A 23,771-nucleotide genomic window follows, 5' to 3' on the forward strand; every position below is an offset into this window, starting at 1 on the left:
GCATTTTCCCTGATTTTACTCTTCAGTCTGAATCCAGACGAGGTTAAAACAACAATCATCCTCTGAATTTGTAAAGCTCTGTTTTTTTTATTATTGTAGCTGATTTTGGTTTAGCTTTAAGAACAGATACTCTTTTTTGACCTTTTTCTATAATTCACTGATGTAACTGGCTTACATTAAAATGTCATAATGAAATAGTGCAAGAAGTTTCTTAAACACAGATATAGTTACAAATCTGTGTCTCCAGGGAATGGAAAAGAAGTGTAACATTCAAAAACAAAAAGAAACTAGACAGCTTACAACATATGTTATTATCTTCTAAAAGTTTTTATCTTTTTACCTCTACAATTCATCATTTTTTCATGCAACACTGGGTTCAAAATAAATAACAACTGTGTTCAATTAGAGAAAACATGCCAACAATAAGTTTTTGAAACTGTCTTTTGTATCTTTAGCAGACTAGCACCAGTAGAGCAGTTCACACTGCTAGCTGTGAACATTAATTTCTAGATGTGTTTGTTGTAGAAAAAGTACTTTAACAGAAGCTTCCAATAAATTAACATTTCTAAATCTGGCATGACAGATATAAATTCGCAGCCTAAAGGAACAACCAAGATGCCTCTTGTACGCTTTCTGGTAACTTCTTACACCCTTTATGTCTCCAACACTCCCAACATTAGGCTAATGGTGAAAACGGCTAACTTTCATTCCCTGTTTTCAGATCTATGAATCTTTCAAAAGCATTAATAATTTAATTAAGAAAAAGTAAAGTCACCTACAGTAATAATCCAAACCATTCAGTTAACTGTAACTCCACTGTTCCTTGTGGAAATATCGTCTAAATGAAAAGATCCAGACTCATATTTATCACAAAACCTAGACAAATATTAGCGAAAAACGCCAACAGAGGAAGCAAGAAGCAAAGGGAAGCAGCACAAGCTGGAAAATTGGGCACAGAGAGAGAAAGCATAAATGGACAGAGGGAGATGTGGTGTCAGGGGAAGGCTCCAGTCACAGTCTTTTAGCTGATGATGATGAATTACTTTGACAGAGACAATCAGTATGAAATGTTAATGCGAGTGTGCCAGCGGATGCCGACGCAGCCTGATCGAGTCCTCCTCTGGGGAAGCGAAATGGTTAGTTAGACTGCACAAACACTCAGACACACTCAGATGCACGCGTGTTTGCGTGGATGTACAGCCGCGCAACAAATCCTGGAGGAAGTGGAAGTTTTATACCCAGACTCCCAGTTCGTGTGTGCTCTCTGAGGAATGAAATGTATCAAATAGACGCTCTTTCTCCTGACATTTATGTACATGCAAGTGTGAATGTTTGTGAAAGGATGTTTGGTGGTTGGGGGACTCATTTATATGGTGAACCAGCTTCTCCTCAGTTCAGCTTTTAAATGTCAGATTGCGCTGTCATAAACAATTGAAAAGTTTTGGATGCTAACTTTATGCAAGCTCTGTTCGTTCATTCTGTTTCTGTAATGGTGTGAGATGTGCAGAAACTGTGCCTACTTAGCAGTGATGCATCTTCTGACTAATGCTGAAATGTCACACTGGTATTTGTTCAGTGATGCACGACGCGGTGCGATGATCGTTCATTCTAATCTGTCATAGAAATGATTTGCATTAATGGTTTTTTTTTTTTTTTTTTTTACTTTTTCATTTCACTATTAGTTTTAGTTATGATGCATTAGGACTGATGTGCCCAAGTCCAATCCTTTGGAGGTACCATCCTGTAACTTTTATAGGCCCCTTTTCTCTAAAACACTTGAATCAAATCAATACCTCGTTACCAGGCCTCTGCAGAGCCAAATGACATGCTGATGAGAGACTTTTTCTATTTGATTCAGGTGAAGGTATGCATCTATAAGCTGCAAGATAGTAGCTCTTGAAGATGAGATGTCTGGATTAGGGCAATTAAGGTACCTTTTGCTGCAAATAGAACAAAACGCATTTTCTTTTGACAGATTAAGACTGAAACCTTTGGAAATGTTGGTATTTTAAGCAATTTATCTTCTCTCTAATGAATTTTGATCTCTATTTTCTCTTACTTTGTGATGATAATGTTGGTGATATTAATCGCTGTGTGCTTTGTGGTTTGGAGAGGTGACCAAACCTGGGTGGAGAACCATGGCTTCTTTAACTTTTCATTCATTGTTGCTGTGGACATTCAATAGCCTCTGTTAAAAAGACATCCACACTAACGCTGAACCAAATAATCAGTTTGAATAAACTTGTTTACTAGAGATCTCCTTAAGACGTCCCAGTTAAAGTTTTAGAACCTGCAGTGGAATCCCAACCCATTGCTGCTTGTTTCATTGAACACTGTTGTCTTTAAAATATATGGCACAAATAAGGTGCACAAAAGTGCTGCTGAAGGGTTCAATCAATGTCTTCTGTCTCCATCATTCAGTCTTGACAGAGTATTGTTATTCTTTTCTCTCTTTCAAACTCAGGAGTGCTTCAGACAAAACGCAGACCTCGCTCCACTTGATTGATTAAACTTCCCTGAAAGGTGCAATGACTTGATAAGTCGTCATTGATTGCTTAATCAGCCGTGACAGATGTGACTGCTTTCAACTCTACACCTTCTTAAAACACTTTGGAAGAAATCCTCAGAGCCCTGCTGAAACTTTCCACATTCGTCATGGTGCATAATTATGTGAGGCTGCTTGATGCATGTCTTGTTTTCTTACAGACTAAGACAGGGCAGACAAAGAAAAGACAGGTTTTTTTTTCAGGGATTTGATTGAAAAGAGGCTGTAATCCTGGAATTAGCTTAAAATCGCAGTGAGTGGTCTTGACTGGCTCAGGTTTCCCACTTTGTTTCCCGAGTGGAAAGCCCTGGGAGCTGCAGGTAGAAGCACGCCCACCGTCCGATTGACTGAAATACAACACCTGCACGAGCAAGCACAAACACAAAGAGCAGACTCTCACAACAGCCTATTCTCCTTTGCTTCACACCCCATCTTTCATTATCACTCAGATGGAGAACAGAAGTTCAAGGCCGAAGCTATCGCCACTTTCGGACTGGCTCAACTCACTGTTATTTCCCACTCTCCTCCGCACTTACGCTACCAAGAAGTTGTAAATGCAGGTCTTTAGATGTGGCCGGCTTGGGCCAGTGGGATAGGTTAGAAGGTCAGAGATGAAAGGAGGAGGAATTGTTTGAGGTTTTTTAACCTCAAATGTGTGTTGTGTTTCATATAAACCCTTTTCCTTTTGGCATGTGGTGAGAATAAAAATAAATTGTTGCTCTAAAGCAAAGACAGTGTGAAACAGCAACAGTTTTCAACACTAGCGAGGAACAACACTTGGTGAGTTATGGTGTGAAAGCAAGAAAAGAGTGTAGGAATAGAGTAAATGTGTCCTCAAACTTTTAAGTTAGATTATTGAGCCATCTGCTTTCAATGAAGATGCTAAAATCAGTTTTGTGGAAAATTTCAAATCTCTAACTTTTGTAAAGCTTTTGCCTGCCCGTACAATTATATTTAATTTTAAGCTCTTTAGAAAACAATAGATAAGAAAATACAACAGCTTTACAACACTTAGCCTTGAGTAGAAATTTATGTTAGACCAGAGCTGACTAATATTTTCATGCAAAGACAAAAAGTGTAAATTTTCCACCAAATATATCATAGTAAGATGATAAAAAGGTAAAAATTAAGAAGCTTCTACAACATTTTGCAACATATTTTTATGTACAGCCCAAAAAAAGACTAAAGCTATAAACCAGCTCTTGCAGTCAGTCAGTTTGACCTCATCACCACCACTCACAAGCAAATATCTACAGCAGCATGATGTATGGCCCCAGCCACCAAATTAATGCAACATTTCCATTAGAAAATTGCTTGACACAGTCGATATAAGAAGTTAGTGATCACAAAGACCCTGTAACACACCATGAAAAATTGCTTATCGGAGAACCGTCATCCGCTCTTTGTTGAAATTTGTGACGGAGAGCAGAGACAGAGGCTGTGACACGCTTTCTGTATGTTCCTCCGGAAAAGGCCGACATGCCGGCGATGGTCTGCCGCTTCCCTTCTGAAATAAATTTCAAGGCAAAAGTCAACTGAAAGGCGGTGATTTGGATGTAATTTCATACAGTTTTCCACCGGTTAGGACATGATTTTTAAGTCTGTAAAGATATACCAGTGTTCATTGTAACCATACACTGTAATTACAGCGTGATTACAGTGCATATGAGCAACAACGAGGGTAGTCTCAATTCAAACAGCTGTAGAACAAACAGGGTTTGAATTTATTGTTGTTTTTAGCCCATCCTTTTAGTATTTCTTATCTCTGAATGTCTAAAACGTCTTCTGTCAAGTGCTCTGGGTAAAAGATGACTGCGCTGTGCGTATTCATGTATTTTAAGCGAGGCTCCGGCTGTATTTATAAAAGCATTGCAGTTATATAAAGCATGGAGCAAAAAATATATATGCATGGTGTTTCATCTTCTTCTGCACATCTCATTGGATCACTATTACACGCAAAGATGTCTTTTAAATCCAGAAAAGAAATCTGGATGCAAATATTTCTATGGAGATATTTGCTGGGTTTAGTGCAAAGGAATAAACGTCCTCTTTTGGCAGCAGCAGGATTATTGCAGTCCATTACACTATACCAGGATTTGGTGATAAATAAAGTGAATTCAGTTCATGTCCTGCAAATCCTCCAGATTTTAGAGCTAGTCCTTTATCCAAATTATTTTTGTTGGAGTATTTCTTATCAAAAAGTGCTGCAACACAACAGCCAAAAGCACATCCTAAGCTAACTGAGGTTAACCAATAATCCACTTGTATGTTTCTCTACAAACCTAAATGGATTCTGTTCGCAGGCTCTCTGCTGATTATGTGGATAACAAGCCTTAGCTGTGTTTATTATTAATAGACTTGCTGCTTCATAATAAATGAAGCTGTTTTTGTGACTGTTACATTATATTTCTGCTGTTTTTTTTTTATTATTTTACAGACTGCTAAAATAAAATAGTACTAGTATTTTTTGATGGATGCTCTGGAAGCCTGCTTGGAGCTACATTTGCTTGTTGTTGTCATGAAGCGTGTCTTACAGGCAGCATGTCTGAACGTACGTGGCACTGCGAGTGTAATGACACACTAATTGAGCTGATCAGCTTCCCTCTAATAAGGTTTAGCAACAGAGATGCTGGTTTCCCCAAGGCGTACATCCCTTTTATCAATCTGCCTGTGCGTCTCTGAAAGGTAAAACTGGACAAATGCCATATATTTTTCTTATTTTCCATTTCTCAGTTTTGTTATTTCTTTTCCTGGGAGTAAGGCATGGCACAGCAACAAATAGGTTATAACATTCCTCAGATTCAAAACTGCTCCTCACCCTCTTGTTGCTGTGAACTGCTGGTCAGTCGGCTCAAAGACGGATACTACACATTTCCTTTCGTTAAAAGAAAAAAAAAACACTTTTTGTATGTATTTCTGGTTGAGAATGGATTGATCTGGTAAATAATACCTACATAACATTATACAATATCTGCCTTCGATGTCAGTGTCTTGGCATGACACCATAAGGAAATATCTCTAAGGTATGTATTTGACTTTGAAGGATGCACAATTTAAACACTCAATAAAACAAGTCTGTCAGATTTTTCTCTTTTCCAGCATCTCCAATAGTTCTGCTGGCTCACGTCATCATACAGATGTGTCTCGCTCACTGACTCTGACATGATGGTTGTTTAAAACTGACAGAAATGAATAGATTTATTTTAACGGTGAAATGAGGAGTGACCTCACAGAAAAAGTAACACACCCTGTCCTGAGACAGCAGAACACTGTGAATTCCAGCAGCTGAAATATTCTGCATAGTGCTTGAAATCTACTTCCGAATATAAAAGTCTATTCAAGTATGTCCCTCAAAATTTAAATAACAATAAATGTGTGTTTGTTATTAATATTAGTTGGTTATTATTACTGCTACAAATACCAATTTTGTGTATTATACATAGAAAACAATATTGATTTACTTCAAAACATACTTGAAAAACAGAAATGAGATGATTTCCTGGGTTTTTATATGTACTTAAATCTTTTGGCCCGTTGGTATTTCTGTTCAAAGTTCATATCAAGTCACGTCTAGTCAGACTGAATGCGGTTGAACCCAGACAAAAAAAAAGAAGAAATAGCCTTCAAATGTTTCTCGTATTTCAGCACAAATCACTGCGCTTACTGTATTGTGTTACCTCATCTTCTGACATAATAACAGAACGGCAGTGAGCACGCCGCTGCCGACTGACAGCATATAATTTGCAACCTGTTGCCTTGCATTGTGTACAGTTTCGCTCTGCATACTGATTGGACACTTCGGTGATCGGCCTGCTACAGCACCTCATTCATTCGCTTAGAGCAGGCTGCATCATTCCTACAATATGGCCTCTGGAGATAACCACATTCATTCTGTACAATAGCAGTACAGCTCCCACTCTGTGACACAATGCACTGTCAGTAAGTGATTTGGGCTCATGCAGCAGCAGGATTGAATGTCCTTTTTTTTTTTTTTTATCCTTATACTCTTGGATGCGATGTACTAACAGAGAACAAGATACTCTGTTATCGGCAATGCAGCATCGCAGGCTGACACTGGCTGTAATTGTGTTGAGTTTGTTCCATTCTCAGTAATAAATATATGCTTCCTGTCATGGACGAAAATGGACAGAAGCGGGGTTTGTATGATAAGTCTTTATTTGGTTTACAGGATTTATTTGGTACTTAGATGCAGCAGGGGGAGTGAAGCTGAGCCAGAGAAGGTAAATTGTTATCCAGAGACACTGAAAATGTCTGAAAGTAAATCAGAGACACAGAGGAAGCCTGAAATTGTGTCTGTGTGTGTGAGTGACTCTTTCTCTCCCAATTCTGGGCCACCTAAACAGAGATTAGCATCATGCTAAGTCAGATCTGATGGGCCTGCTGCCCAAGAACAGAAGGCCAGTTAGCCAGTTATCAGCGAGGACGCAGACTCAGTCACTCAGCATAATGGAACCTGCCTCAAATGAGCCGGGAGCTCAACAAGAAAGATGACATTAACAGGGCTATAGAAATGATTTTCTGTGGACGTAGAGCAGTAAATTAAATCTTGCTACATTTGCAAGCTTGTTGATTGAAATAAATGCACCTGATGTGATATCCAGCTGCATTACTTACTACTAAATTTTAATTTTGTTGAACGGAACTGAATGTTTTTGTTTCAGAATTTCATTTAAGAACAACTAGATAATCAGTAGCTTAGCATGTTTGGATCGATTATTAAAAGGATTAAAAATTATAACCTGCTGATGATCAGGGCATTTGGTGCTCAATGAGGAACAGGCAGACTGCATCACACCTTGAATGACTCTGAGGCACACCTATCATGTAGAAGCGAGAGGCTGCAAGATGTGAAAACTGCACCAGATGGATTCAACAACAGAAAACCATCACACCTCTTATTCAGTCCCTGCAGGCCACCTGTTTATATCCCGCGTCTGCTTTCCCAGTTAAGGCTCTCAGAGACAAAAAGAACTCCAGAAAACAGCTGCAAGTCAGAGTTGAAATGTTAAAAACACAAATCCACGATAAGAGTTGTGAAGCGTTTCACATTTTGCCACGTCTAAACCTACAAAATTCATAGGTTTTAGGTGACAGACTAACACAAAATACTGCATAATTGTGAGGTGGAAGGAGAAAGACAGATGTGTGTGTGTTTAGCTCTCTTGAGTCAAGACTTTTGCTGCAGTTACAGCTGTTAGTCTACCAGCTTTGCACCTCTAGAGACTGAAATGTTTGCTCAAGCTTTGTAAAACAGCTCAAGATCAAGACAGAGAACATCTGTGATTATCAATTTTATGGCCTTCCTTCAGATTCTCAATTGGTTTAAGGTGTGGACTTTGACTGGACCAAACCGACAGATGAATTTGCTCTGATCTGAATGGTTCCTCCGTAGCTCTGGTTGTGAATTTCGGATTGTTTTCATGCTGGAAGGCAGAACCTCTCAGGTTTTCTGGAGCCTCCAACAGTATTTTTTTAGGCCAATGTAAAACCCATGTATCTGCCTATAATTTAACAAATTTTCCAGCACTGTTACTGTTTTTCCAACACACCTTATCAAATGTTAGTTTTGACATTTAAGCCTAGATATTTGAAAATGGCTCTCTTCACAACAACAGCTTGAGTCTGAATTTTATGAGCCCAAAGTATGGAGATAAAACGTTATTTTTCCCTTTTCTTTTACATGCGTAGCAGATTTGAATATAAATATATAACTGAAATCCTTTTGCCAGGTCTCCTTGAGACATTTTTATCCATAGAATAAAAATAAATGGATGAGCAGCTGTTTAATATTGATGTAGAGGCTTTTCTCATTTATTGGAAGACCTTCTAACCATATAACTCTTCTGTGAGAATCACATCTATTGTTTTATTGATTTGCCCATCCACTTTTAGATGTGGGAAAAATACCCCCAGCATCACATCCTCCATCCTCTAATACCATCACTAATTTCTGTTTTCATTCAGAGAACCGAGGCATGAAAGGCTGCAAGTCTTTCATGCCTCATGTCTTCATGTCTTCCCTTTTTTATACAGTCTTGCAAAACTACTTCTACCTCTTCAACCTCTCTACATTTTGTGAATTTCAAACCATTAATGTTGGTCTGTTTTATTTGGATTCAAAGTGATAAATCAACACAAACTGCTCAAATGGGAGAAAGTGTTGTCAAACATCTATCAGGTGTGCACTTATGAAACCGTGTGGTGGTAGGGGACTGCTTTTATTTAACTGTCAGTCATTTTTGCTTCAGATAATGACTGAAGCAAAAAATAAAAAAAAAAGTCAACAAAATGTCTACATCTGGACACCTTCCATGTTGATGTGTTAGAACGGCCTAGTCAAAGACAGACTATCTATCATCCAGACTTATTTAGTTTAGTCTATTTTGTAATGAAAGTCCAAAAGTCTTACTTTGGTGGTGGAGACAAAGAGAAACTGTAAATACCTCCTCATGCCCATCACTGTTTCCTATCTGATGCTTTACTTTCTACAACATAGTTTGATGATATAAAAAGTATGACCATTTCTAAACATGCAATCATTTGTTCCTAACACCAGGCGTTGTGAATGTCGAGCCTCACTTGACTCACCACCCTGGCAGGCTGGAGCTCCCAGGTCTGTATCATGACTAAGCGTGGCATCAAATTGCGCAGCGCTGCCTGGAGGTACCCTGCAGTTGGCCTCCGTAAAGCGAATTTCTGACTAAAATGCACATTTTGCTGAGTGACAGTTTGAAGACTGTGATTGCAGCTCGGCGGGGGTCTGCCTCCGTCATGCCAGCATCTGTCTCTGCGGACTTAATGTGGCGTTTATCTCTGTGACATCCTGACAGCTTTCGCCAATATTTGTCTTCCTCTTGGAAGGAACAGACCCTCCATTTATGTTTCACGGACACTTTTTGCCCTTTTAAAAGGGTTTAGGTTCAATAATCCCACGTAGGTGAATTTCACTTTAAATCACCACCTTGATATATATATAGCAAGCCCTGTTAATATGCAGCACATGAATAATCCGACAACAGAATGTGCATCAAAAAGGCAGACGCAGTTGACCAAAGAGATAATTGGATCAAAAGGGAGATGGAGAAGGCCATGTGCTACCAAGCTCAGCCTTATCAGCAGCAATTTTTTCTGCTTTGCCCACACAGCTCGGTATCAGCTGAATCCAGATTGATTAAGCTTCCCCGCTGGTGTCGTCACAAGCAGTGAGTGACGGGCCTGAGAAAGGTTCTGATATTTAAACATGTAACCTTGTTCTTTGTTTGGCGCCAGCTGCGTGTGTGTGCTTCACATTTTGAGCTTTGTGTTTGTGTGCTTAAATGCGCTGTGCACAGAGGGGGCTTGTTTTGATTCATGAAAGCTTTTTCCGCCACAAAGCAGGAAACATTTTCACCTTCTTAGTCAGGCTGTTGTTCTCAGAGTTAAAACGACGCTAAAGGAAAGGTGGAGAAAAAATAAATCACAAAACATCAAAAAATTATTTTCACTGCGTCAGTGAGGCTTGATAAGGGAGCATGGAGGGTAAAATATGAGTAGGAACACGACTCAATAGGTTCTCAATATTATAATCTGCAACTGTAACAATGTCGTGTTGCAAATTATTTTGCAGATATGAGAAAGTTAAACTGTCAAGCATGCTGCCTTAAATGGTTAACCTCTTTTCAGAGATGCTTTAGATCAGGGGTCTCAAACTCAATTTACCTGGGGGCCGCTGGAGGCAGAGTCTGAGTGAGGGTGGGCCGCATAAGGGATTCCACAAAAAACAAGTTAAAAAAGTCCTCAAATGTCATTAACAGTTTTAATGATTTCTTCTGAACATGAAGTGTCCTGAACGTGAATGGAACATTGAGTGAAAATCATGAACGGTTCTTCTGAACATGGCTTCTGTTGCCTACTCCTTGCTGCCAGAGACTTGACAGCGCTTCTTCTCACAAATCTGAACCACATTTGGCTTGAGAGAGGAAGCAGTTGAGACCCTCAGTATGGCTTGAAGATGATCATCACTAAGTCTGGACCTGTACTTGGACTTATTGAAGTTCAAGGTGGAGAAGAACTTTTCACACAAATATGTGCTGCCAAAAAGGCACATGGTCCGCTTGAACATTCGGGAAAGCTCAGGGAAGTTGGGGGGCAATTCCCTCAAAAATTGCCCATGCCTGTCTGTTTTTCCACTCATCTCCCTGAACTTGGCTTTGAGGTCAGAGTTGCATTGCAGGTCAATTAGCTCCATTTGAAGCATAGGTGGGGCATCTTGCACATCAAAGGTAAAGGGGTCCGCAAAAATGTGAAAAGTGGCTCTGTGCGTCTTGAAGTCTGCAAATCTGTGATCAAATTCCTTCTGTAGCTTCAAAATAGCATCAACATATTTCTCACCACTGAATGGTGTGCCTGCATCCACAAGTGCCTTGCATGCTGGGAAATGGCAAAGGTTTGTATGAGAGAGCTGGGCTTTCCATAACACAAGTTTTGTGGAGAATGCTCTCACGTTGTCCTAGGCAGCGCTGACGAGCTGCCCCTGGCCTTGTAACTTCTTGTTCAGTACATTCAGCTCATGTGTGATGTCAACAAGAAAAGTCCATGAGTCATTTGTGATCACTCAACTCAGGAACAGCCTTCCCATCCTTCTCCATGAAGGCTTTTACTTCTTCTCTCAACTCAAAAATCTTTTCAAGACATTTCCCCTACTGAGCCAACGTACCTCGGTGAAATAGAGCACATCTTCATATTTTGACTCCATTTCCTCTAAAAAAGCACGGAACCTCCTGTGCTTTAAGCCCCTGGATCTGATTTGGTTTGGCGCTCTTGTTTCACGTTTCAAACAAGTATTTAGCTAGCTAATTGCGCACAGAGAACGCCTTAACGCAAAAACGTAATTTCCGCTTTGTGACGGAGCGCGCCTTCACTGGGAGCGCGCTCTCGAGCCAGAGCGAGAGGCGCCGGTCGGGAGCTCACTGAGCTCCGGTAGCTGAATGTCATGGCAGCTACAGGTGCTCCGTCACACGCTTCTATCTGTAACAGCAGCATAGACGATAAACAGCCCGCTAACAGTCGCCGTTCTTTTTGCGCTCGATCATGACATTTGTGGTAGAAAGTACGATAGATGGCAAGCGCAAAGGCGACTGCTGTCTGGCTGTTCATCACACGCCGTGCTGTTGTTGCAAGCGTGAAGTGCACGAAGCTGGTGTAGCTTAGCCTAGCCCCGACAAGGTACGGCGCGCGGGAGCTGGCTGATTGGCCCCTCGGAGGTCCACTTTCTCCGAGGGCCACACTAATATTATACTTTCATATTAAGGTGCGGGCCACAAAATATTGTACTGCGGGCCGCACTTGGCCCCCGGGCCGCGAGTCTGAGACCCCTGCTTTAGATTGATTTAACTCTCTGTACTGATTTGTTTTGTTCCTGGCTGAACTTGAAAGCTTTTTCTAGAGAAGATTTGGGAGCATGTTGCTTCCTCCTGACCTACTTTAGAAAACAATACTCTGAGTGGTAGTTTTCTCCTCTCATCATTTATTTCACATGGGTTTCTGCTTTAAGTGAGGTTAGAATGACGTTAGTTGTGATCATTCTCTTTTCTCAACAACGAACATCCATTACCTTCAACTCCTTTCCTTTCCTTACCCCACTTTTCTCATCTTTTTTTTTACCTTTCCTCATTTGCCCTCTCTTTCCTCTTTTTTCTCCTCCTTTTGCTTTTCTGTAATTTGTTCTTATTTCTCCCCCCTTTGTTTTCCTACTTCTACTTTTTCTTTGATCCTCTATCCCTTCCTTATTTATATTTCCACTTCTTTTCTTATGTCTTCTCCATTATCTTGTTTCCCATATTATAACAATTATAATATGGGAAAATGTCTTGTTCCACTTGTACATTATTTCACTTATAACAAGTACTTTCCCCCCCAATATTAAGTAATTATAGACTTAAAACAAGCTTAAAATAAATGATGTCAGTAATGCATTTCTTACTTATCTTCAACTCCTTTCAACTCTGATGTCAGTAAGTAAGTAACGGACCTCTTTTTTCAGTGATGAGTAATCTAACGCGTTGTTATTTCAAATCCAGTACTCGGACTACAGTTAATTATCGAAACCATTTTGTATTTTTGTAATTTGATTATATTTTCCTCTACACGCCTTGGGGAGTGACCGCCGTTTCTACACGACAGTGTCAGCAGCAACAGAAATGTAAACAATGGAGGCAAATGTGCATTTTGTTGCTGATACAACAGAAACTATTTTGAGTTTCTGTCACCAATTCCGTTTATTATAAGCGGCTTTGGGCTTTTTTTTTTTTCTTTCTAAAGTCGCTTGCAAATTTAATTTGTCTGACATCCAGTTAGTTTTAGATGATCCGTCAGCCAGGAAATGACGGATCATCCATACTACTTGGTAAGATTTTGTGTTTTTGCAGAGCACTCAAACACACCAAGGTCAGTCCTGAAAACTCAGATCTTATTTGTGGTGGATTTTTAAAAAATTTTTGTGGTTGTATTTGACTTTTTTATTTGTAGCTGGATATAAAAAAGGACAGCGAGAGATTCCTGGCCAGGAATCAAACCGGTGGCAACTGACTGTAACCTCTGTATCTGGTTCGCCTTTTCTACTAAACAATGTGCCTCACTCTTAGATAATTGTTTTCAGCGATTAGGAACCTCAAAAACACATCTGATTCTCAGGTATTTTAGATAATAAAGCCAGTAAAATATAGATAGAGGGTTACAGTCAGTCGTGAATGTCTTTGTTAGGCTTTCATTGTTGCAGATTGTATGTATCGTTCTTTTATTTTCTGCTCTGTAATTCCTTCCCATTTGTTTTTGAGAGGTCCTTGGCTCATTCCCAGAATCAATCTTTCACTTCTTACATTCAGGCTTTTATTTCAGTAACTGACTAACAGCCACGGGGTGCCTCATTCAACTCAACTTCCTTGTCTTTCAATAATCAAACCATGATGGATTGCCTCCATGCAGATATTCATTTGGAGGCGATGAGAAAGGGTTTAAAAACAGGCGAGGAGAAGGGCGTTGATGCGAGCGTGTGTGTTTGTGTTGAATGGCAGACTTGCTGGGGGGTTTTTTCCCAGTAAAACGGGCGGGTCTCCTCCCTTTGCACTTTCTCCATTTCCTCCTCTTATCACAACCTACTGGGCTTAGGCTATCTTTTTTCAGCAAACTTATCAGGCCAGGAATAAACACCTGCGAGGCGATCCTCCCCATTCGGGAGCCGTGGGTGGTTGGGATGCTGGCCCATTTTTTATCCCCCTCATTGTCGGATCAGGATTGTTCTCTGTCTTGCTGGGATTTTTTTTTTTTTTGGTTTAATGCTGCTCGGTTTAATCTTCTTCTACTTTCACACATCAGCTCTGGCACAATTTCCTCCAGCTCACCAGTCAACAGGTGTCATAACCGAGTGGTCGAGAGCTCCTCAGAAGGATGGTGTGTTGTAAAGGTGTTGTCTGGTGTTTTAATGGGTGTTGCATTCGCACCTGTGTCTATTTCAAGGTCTATTTCAGCTGTAATGCTGCGAGACATGCAACACAAACGTCTCAAGGAGCTAAAATGACTGCACTGTAATAATTCACCTGTTCAATAGCCTTTTTTTTTTATTATTAAGCTCCGAGAAAAGAAAATCGCTCCCCTATCACTCCCACTCAGGCATGTTTTCTTCTATTCTTATCACCGATGTTTACAGGATAAATTTATCTCTTGTACTACAGAAGAAGACTTCTATTTCCTGTTTCTCTCTGTAAATTTTCTGCCTCCGCCTGAGCATGCTGTGGGAGGCTCTGATCTCTAAAGAATACAGAAAACTGACTAGATGCTTTTATATGGAGCCACATCCCTAAAAAGACGGTCCTCATCCTGGGGTGATTATAAAAACAGGAACAAATATGACTCTTTTTTTATGTGGTGGAAGTTGGCTTTGTGTTGGAAAAGCACAAACTCAGCAAGTGTCATTTATAATCTCTGCACCCAGATGAGGTGGCTGTATCTGTCTGTCTGTCTGTCTGTCTGTGACCAGAAATGACAGTTCACAAAACGTTAAGTAAAAATATCAGAAAAGTTGAGATTTATGATATTTTTCTGCTGCATTTACCCACAAAAAGGTCTTGATTCTGAGGCAGTGCTCACCAAGAAAATTCATTCAACATTATATTTCAGACATATAGTCTAAATGGTCAATTATTTAGCTAAAATTTTGCCATAACTTTAAATGAATATGATTTTAAGTGATTAACCATCTGTGGGAAAAGAGAGGATAAATCCTTCAATTTAAATGAAGTTGTATGGCTTTTAAATGAATATGTTGATAAGAAAAACAAGGAAATATATGTGAATACTTCCAACTTCCTCTAATAATTTAGCTTTAGAGCGTAAACGCGGTGAAATTTTAACTACTTGATAGTTAGATTGGAGTTCAGCTCCAATCAGAGCCACATCCCTAACGTCCACGTTTAATATTTACAATTTTCCAAGGACTTTTTAGTGACCCTGAGTTCAGTCAGTTTGAAATATGAAGTTTTATTGCTTAAATTATAATTTTTTTAATGGTACTATTAGTGTTCCTTCCATATCTAGTCACTGAGTGAGACCTTGGATGACACTGTCCTCTGTTTAGGGGAAGGAGCTCATTCCTGTTAGTGTTATGGCCCTTCTCCACACTGGAAAAGATAAAATTAGGATTTAATTAAATGCGCTGAAATTTGAGCACAACAAAATATAAATGTATTCTTTAGAAATATCTTTTTATTGTTGCCTTTATTGTTGTGCAATTAGCTCTGTACAAATGTCTGTTAGCTGTTAAGCTCGCTCAAACTCACAAGAACTACTCCATTATGTTTGTAACTAGCCTCTGATCTGGTTCGTACATCTGACGCCAGTTTTCACAAGATTACATGTTTTATTCAAACAGTTGGTAAATTTAGGCAGCAAATGGTTTGGTGGGGGTCAGTGAATGAGTAAGAGTCAGATCCCTTCTTAGGTCAAAGAAACCTTTGTTATCATGGTTGCAATAATGGCAGCCTCATGATGAATGAAGATTAAAGGAAACTAATTTTCTCACATTTTCCAGAGTTATTCATCCTGAAAGATCTCTTTGTGTGATATCAGACTGTTTCCTCTGAACTTGAGGGAATCCAGAGCACTTTCTCAATTGACAGCAAACATATGTTCTTTGTGGTGAAGCTATATTTGTGTACTTGTTTTTCTCCTTGGCGCCACACACATTCAGAAGCATCAGTTAATCAGCAACAGGTTTTACTCAGATGTAATCAAAAAGCCATCTCTCACTCCATTGCACACTATGTCTGGGCACCATGGGGGCTTTGAGAGATGAACAGCTGGGACCCTCTGAAGATTAGCTAATTGTGCATGTGTCTACGAAATGCCGTGTTGTTCTGGAGAACCAGGCTTTACATTCATCTGTTTGTGCTCTCATCGAAGCTGTCAAAGAGAAGAAATGTTGGCCAACATTTCCTTCCCCTTCCTCACCTGAAGCCCACTGTGACCGACCTTGTCATTAAAATAAATGTGTTATCACAAGCGTGCACCCTTAGCTAACGTGTTGATGCAAGAGCGGGAGCAACATCATTAAGCTTGCTAATGTGTTTATTGTTAAAGCTAATGCAGCTCAGCCTGGTGGCCCCCATGGGCGTCTTTCCCACCTTGATTGGTTGTCTGCTTTGACTTGCATGGATGTTGTTTATAGTCATGAAACCTTTTTCTGCTTGGAGGTGTGTGTGTTACAAGATTGTTGAGTGTGTGGTTCACAGAGGGAATAGGGGGATTTTTGTGTTTTTATTATCTACATGCGCCTTCTTCAAGATTTTAGTCCTCCACCTTTTCCCTTTTGTGCTTCAAGGCCATACAAAGTTATGGAATCAATTCAGAATGCAATCTGTACTATCCCTAAACCCTAAATGTTACTTTCCACAGCTTGCCAGGTTCTTGCTTGAACTTACAGTGCATTTGTGGAAAATGTTATTCAACTTGCTGGATACTTTTGCAGAACTAAAATTCTGGAACTACAAAGCTTGACTCCGTTGAAGCTTTGAGTATTGGAGACTGCTATTGAGTTCACTTTCATTCATCAGGTACTTTCACTTACGATTTGGCTCCCTTAGGCTGCGTTCACACTGCAGCCTGAAGTGAGCCGAATCCAATTTTATTTATTTTTTTGCCTTCATGTGACTTGTATCTGATCTTTTCATAACATTCTGAAAAGATCGGACTTTTACAATCGGACCTAAATTCGATACATATCTGATATGTCAAATGTGACTTGTTGCTGTCCTGCCAGGTCGCGTTCATCTGTCTTGTACGTCATTGATACCTGTCAAAAGTCACAATTCTGCATCCTGATATGTGGAAACGGTTATTGAACATTCCATCGGACGTGCTTTCTATTAATATTGATTGTCTATTGCGATATATATTGTTATTGATTCATTGCCCGGCCCAAAGTCAACAGCAGAAGAACAACGTTCTAAAACTTTTACCCTCTTTAGATCTTCTCCTTTGGTTTTCTTCAGTGAAAGCTCTAAAAGAGTTGAAATCGTCACTGTTCCACCTCCACTCTGTTATTTTGGTGGCAGGTAATTTATTGCAGAAGTGTGGGCGTGCCTTTGATCCTTGATTCCCAAACCCTTATGATCTCAGTCTTTATGTGTGTCTAAGCACTGCCACACAAAAGAAGCATTTTAGATCAGAGCTCTACACACTCAGTCACACTTAACACACAAGGAAGCAATTGGTTCCTCCACGCAAAGAGCGTAATTTGGTAAAGACAGGCTGTGTCTTGCCTCGTCCCTTTTACTCCAGTGTTGCAGCCGGTAATGAATGGGCCGCTGGAAGGTTTAGAGTTTTCACTTAAAATGTTTTGTGCTCAATTTATTTTGTGTATCATGGGAGGCAGCGGAAGAGGGGTTTTAGCATCCAATTAAAACCTGCTGATATGGATGGAAGAGCTTCTCTGCCTCCAGCCACAGCTGATCACCAGTAAGATGTCTGGAAAACTCGACTGAAATTTCCCCACAAACAATTGAAACAACATCGTCTGCGTTTGTGCGAAGGACGCAGTTAGGATTCTGACATAATGAGGCAGAGTTTCAGAATCGCCCCTCGTTCATCTGAGCCGTGCCTTGTTTTGTTGGTTGGTGCGGCCTCCATCCATCACTGACTACTTTCACTCCCTAAGGGCTACTTCCTCTTTCTTATTCTACTTCCTGCTCATCAATCAATCAATTACTGGAAGAATTCTGGGTCAAGGTTCAAAAACGATTCACATCTTAGCTTTTCCTACTGTACAGGCAAAAAAAAAGAGAAAAAAAATACACTTTCAATTTGGACAAAATAAAAAAAAATTAGACAATCAGCATAGATTACCCACCAACACAATCCAAAGAAAAGCTATTGTCATCTCTCAGGAGTTGAGAGAAACCAATTCCTGGAAATGCCTGAATGCATTTCACCGGGAGATGATATTGGACTGAAGCAACATCTATTTTTTAAATAGCTCTGTCTTATTAAAATGTAAAAAAAAGAAAAACAATTTCACCATGCAAGGATAAGATGGCAGACCAACAAGTGAGGAAGGATGGAGGGGAAGGGAGAAGCTTTTGAGATCAAGGTCGTATCCAGGCTTTAGTATTGGTATTCTCCTCAGTGTTAAAATGAATCTACCACTGAATAGTGTTTTCATTCCTCTCCTGAATGAGATTCACAGGAGCATGGACAGAGAAAGAGAGATGGGGGAAGAGAGGCAGAGGAACGTGACAGAAAAAAAAGAGAAAGTAACCCCTCCTCTTCCTCTTCTTCCATCTTCTTCTTCTTTCCTGGTCGCTCCCCCTCTAAGATATACAATAGCAAATGAAAATACAGCGTGAGATAAACAACTTTTATCAGGCTGAGGCAAATGAAATCGACTATTTTATTCAATTCCTCATCCCTGAAGCATCCCATGCTCTTTCTGCACAGCTACGTCTCATCCTCACAGCTTCAGCAGAGAAGAAAAAAGAGAAGAGAAAAGAAAAAAAAACTGAAGGTGCTTCATGCAAATTAAACGCTTTATTCCTGATTAGATTACAGATGCAATAATTGCCTCGGATGATTTATGGGTGTAATTGTGTGCACACAAACTGCAGCAAGCTAATCCCAGATGCCTCCATTTGAGCTTTGAGAATGCTGCATTAGCTCAGCGTTCGCGTTGAGGAAAAAAAAAAAAAACTTGCTCTCATGTGACTGTTACTGTAAGAAAACAAGATGATTTCTTTAAAGGTTGACATGATGGAATAGGTGTGATGGTTTGGGATGCAGACCATGGACAGGGTTGGACCCCGTCCTACATGTTATTACTGATAGAAAAGGACAGATGCAGGTGAAGGAATAAGAGGATGCGATAAATGATGCGATAAATCGTATGACTCGGGGTGATTCTTTCTTCGGTGGTCTGACACAAAGATTTACACATAGTCATATAAAAAATACTTTGTATTTCTGTCAAACAATTAAAAAAAATCTAATCTTTAAAATTAAAAAAAATTATAATAATCACACCAGGACCGTGAATAACCATGATTAATCACTACGCTTAATTTTGTAAGCTTGATATGTAAAAATCCACATTTTAAAAAAATGTTGAAGAAAATGTTTTACTGTTTCAAACCAAACTTCTCAGTTTTACAGGTTTTCATATTCAGGAAGCTTTAAAATAAGTGATTTTATTTCAAACTCAATGTTAAATATAAACTGGTTGTGCTTTTCCAAATGTCCATTTAATTATTTTTACGCACTAGTCGCCTTTATTTGACGGTAATTTGACAGAAAGGGAGCAGATATGATGATGCGATTCGAACTCGGGATGCTCCATCAACGTCTACAGCTCCTGTATACGGGACTTCTGCTCTAACTACGGTGTTTTTTAAAGCATAATTTGCCTCCAAGCACATCGGTGACTCCTTACTGATCTTTTCACTCATGTTTGTGATTCTGCATTATTAAACGCAGTCTTAAGTGCTGTTTTGAACTACGCAACCCTGTGTGGCAGAGAGGCTTTTTGGTTAAAATAGATACTGTGATTAATCTGTACTATATAATATTAATGCGTTCAATGTTTTAGATTAATCACATGCATTAATGCTCACAGTCCTAGTATTTATCAACATAAAAACCAAAATGCTTCATATAAAGTGGTCTGTTATCCATACTCTGATTCAGTAGGTTGCGTATCATGTCCCAGAACATGTAAAAGTCAGTGTGCAGGATTGTTCTACCCTTGTAAGAGAGTGCAAAGTATGAAATAAAGGACCTGCCATGCCGCCCTGCCCCATCTCCACGCATGGCCGACGCTCTGCAGCAGGTTAATCTCAACAAGAGCACTCCTGCTTCACTAAGACCCTGTCATACTCCTGCAGGGAGAGATCTGCTCTGCCTGACATTGATCTATGACGCATATTACCTCCCTAATCCAATTAATTTGGTTTTGCTTGCACGTTGGCTTACTTGAGTCATCGAAAATGCTTACAAATATAACTCAGACTGACTGAGAGAAGCTGGGTCAAACTGCTCAAACAGCTAATTTAGGAGGGATGTGTGAAGTGGCCTCTGACCTGAAATGCAGCAATCAAACGCGGGAATATTGATTCTGCTGCCAGGTGAAAGAACTGTTCCATGAACTTTGTTGTTATTGTCTCTGAGAATCTCATCCTCACCCTTCTGCCTGTGTCTCCTCCTGTGCAGGCGAAACCACATCTTTAGCAGAGGACCAGCAGCAGCAGCGGCGTCGGCGGTGTTGGAGTGACCATGAGGTCAGAGGCCTTAGTACTCTACTTCACGCTACTGCAAATAGCCGGGGCGGGTTTCCCTGAGGACAGTGAGCCTATTAGCATCTCACATGGCAACTGTAAGTGTTTTTTTCCTTGCTTCTCTCTCTTTTCTCTGGGTTATTATCTCTTCTCTTGTGCACAATCCATCCTCTCATTAGAAGTAGTCTCTCTGCTTTCTCTCTTTTCCCTCTTTGTCTTGTACTTCAGAACTCTCCATTCTCTGTATGCGTCTCATTTGTTCAATCTTTTTACTCTTCCGACACCCTCTCAACGAGTGCTTCCTCTACAGCACTTACCTTCCCCACAAAAATGAACTCCTTCTGCAGGCCTGGAGTGCAAATTGGCACCAAAGGATAGGCCCTATACATGGACTAAAATAAAAGACCTAAGGCAGCATTTGAAACTGAGCCCACCTCACATGATTGGATAATCTGCTGTCAAGGTGCTTGTGCTGCTCTGATAGAGCATGCTCTGGAAAGCTGTAAAGATATGGTCATTGTTTTCTGTGTTTCTCCCAGTGTTTCTCCCTGCATCGTGTCCTGTTCTCCTTGCTGTGGGCGTAATGCTCTGTGTCCTGGCAGAGAAAACCAGAACTGACGCCAGACAGCCTCACGCGGACCTGTGTTACTCAGACTGTTTCCTCAAACCAAGCGCTGTCGTCCAAAACCACCAATAACAGAGTGAACACAGGGAGCGAAGCAGCATATTTGGTCAACTGAAAGATATTAGGACACCTCTTTTTATATTAACTTGGGATCTATAAAGCAAAAACCATAAAAGTACCCGAGTCATTACACAAAATTTGAGCAAAATTAAATCCAGCTCAGAAAAAAAATCAGGACACTTTAATAATTCCTCTGAGTGGAAACAAACTTATTGAGATGCTTTTTGTAACCATCTAGCCAGTGACAATATTCTGAGGACAGTTTGTCTCACTCAGTGGTGAGATGTTTGAGGTGTTCTAACATGTTTGGTCTGTTTTAATTGAGATCAAGATCTGGGCTTTCCATGACTTAATCCTCAGCCAGTCCTCAGGGGATTTACTGGTATGTTTAAGGTCATTGTCATGTTGCAGGGTCCACTTGGATTTCCTTTCATTTTTTGCATTTTCCCAAATGGACTCTGTGATGATGAGCTGACCAGGTTCTGCTACAACGAAGCATCTCCATGACATTTCCCCTCTATGCTTCACACTTGTTATGTGGGTCTACTGTATTTGGTCTTTGTTAAGTTTGTCTTTCGTTGTCTCCTCAAAGAAATAATATTTTACCCCCATCTGCTAAAAAACACGACTCCAGTGGTCTTGGCCTTCGTCTATGTTGCTTTTGGCAAACTTTTGTCTAACCTTCACACTTTTTGAGATCACTCTCACTTCAGCAGTCAGGAGCATCCCACAAGGCAAACCTCCTTTAAAAATGCTGAGCAATGTAGCAAATTCTGCACACGTTGTTGTCGCAGGCACCTGAAATGATACACATTTGTGTGATATTAACCATTTTTAGTAGAAATACATGTGGGGTTGCCCTACTTATTCCATAACTGAAGCAGCATTTTTTATTATATTTTACAAAAATGCATTTTCTTCAGTTTTTACTGTGCATTTCAGTTACTAAAATTATTCCATATTGTTAAAATTATGTAAAATTTTTAAAAACAAACATTAACAGTTCTGCCATAATAAAGTTACTACCATACTGAAGTTGAGCCCAGAAGGTTGAGTGCATTCCCTCGTCAAACAAAGACACTTTGGAGGCCCAGAAATTCATAATAACTGGTTATTTTCTTTTAACTGAGGGGATATTTCATTTTAATTTTCACCTTTTGACAGACACAAAACAGTATCCAGCATTCGTGGGCCACAAACCTGGGAGGAACAACACACAGCGGCACAAACTGGACATCCAGCTCATCCTGATCATGAACAGGACGCTATACATTGCTGCCAGGTATGTCGCAATCACTGTTCAGTCTGTTAACCTGATTTGTAATTGTTTATAATTTCATTCACACAGCATTTATTCATCCTTTCAATGGGACAGACATTGTAAGCTTTTTAAGGTGGATTCTTTCAGTGTTTCCTCAGACTTTCTGGGCAAAACTTACATCAACGCAAAACATATTCCACAGCAGTGATCAAATAATAATTTTACATAATTTCATGATAAGCTGTGCAGATTTTATGTCTCTCTGATAATGAAGATTCAGTTTCCTCACTATGCCAAACGCATGTGGTGACCAGTGTACCAGGGAATTGGACCTATAATCTGCTTAGTTCAGTTAATAATTTTTAACCAATCAATATTAAGACATACTTCTTAGGCATTTCCAATTAGATACAAGTCATTTGTTGCATTATCTTACTGATACTAATCAATTTCATTCAGTTTTGTTGTTATTTTTGTTCTTTTACTCTATTTGGTTCAGTGTTTTGGCAAGTACTTTCTGTTATTACAAGTGTTTTTCAAAGAAAGTTGCTTTGGTTGGCTTGGTGCCATGTAAACTGTAGTATAAATGTAGAAAAACATTTTCAATACTTGTAAAGATAAACATCTTAAGAACAGGAAGTACAATAAGTCCAGAGAAAATGTGTGAAAGTTTCTCTAAAATAGAAAGAGCTACCGATCAGAATAAAAGGTTACATGCATTAAATATACTTCCTCTGTTACAGAACCTGGAGCGTTCTTTCTTCCTTCTTTATTTGGTTTGGTTCAAACAAAGAAAAATACGCTCTGCATTGGCATTTCTGTCCTGAGAGAAAATTGTATGTTGATTTTTGTCCAGGTGCATCTCAAGCTGTACCACATGCATTGGTCACCATAACTCTTTTCAAACTACGTCTGAAGTTGCTTTTCAATTTCATGCTATTGTGGCTTTTTGTGTAAATCTGTTGATGATGTAGTGAGGAAAATGCTCTGACTTGGTTGTGAGGACTGCTGCTCTCATTGCATCATAATTGTTTTCAATTTTAAGCTTGTTCTCAGCCAAAGCTCATTTTACCTCTTACAAGGTCCCATTGGACTCATGTCGCACTTTTAAAAGCACCCACTTATAATCACGCAACAGAAAATTACAGACGAGGGATAACATTGAAAGTTGGAGTTGTTTCTTTTTTTTTTTCCCTTTCTGAACGACTGCAACAGCATTTAAATAGAAACTGACAGTAATAAAATATCATCAACATTTTGTTTTTCCACTATCTGTTGCGGAAACCTAACAAATCAATTTCAAGTCTCTCAAGCTTGGTTTACATTTTGTTTTCCTGTCTGTCACCTGCATTTATTTTCTTTTGTAAAACTGTTTCCATCTGTCAGTCTGTCTTTTCAGAAAATAGAGCTCAGCTACACCATGTGGAGTCGTGGAGAAAATCCATTTTTCTTTTATTTTTCCTCTAG

The 23,771-nt window shown here is 39.7% G+C and overlaps 1 protein-coding gene across 3 annotated transcripts in view; it reads left to right on the forward strand.

Moving 5' to 3' along the window:
- Positions 1–23,771, forward strand: part of sema6a (sema domain, transmembrane domain (TM), and cytoplasmic domain, (semaphorin) 6A) — a 136,171-nt gene that overhangs the window by 39,249 nt on the left and 73,151 nt on the right. For all 3 annotated transcript variants that reach the window (XM_055039200.1, XM_055039201.1, XM_055039202.1), the window contains exons 2-3: positions 20,294–20,456; positions 22,208–22,325. In XM_055039200.1, the coding sequence (XP_054895175.1) occupies positions 20,357–20,456; positions 22,208–22,325 (218 nt within the window). In that variant the 5' untranslated portion in view covers positions 20,294–20,356. The remainder of the gene's footprint in view (positions 1–20,293; positions 20,457–22,207; positions 22,326–23,771) is intronic.

This window comes from Poeciliopsis prolifica, unplaced genomic scaffold (genome assembly GCF_027474105.1).
Source record: "Poeciliopsis prolifica strain line A6 unplaced genomic scaffold, Auburn_PproV2 SCAFFOLD014, whole genome shotgun sequence".
In the NCBI taxonomy this organism is placed as follows: Eukaryota; Metazoa; Chordata; class Actinopteri; order Cyprinodontiformes; family Poeciliidae; genus Poeciliopsis; species Poeciliopsis prolifica.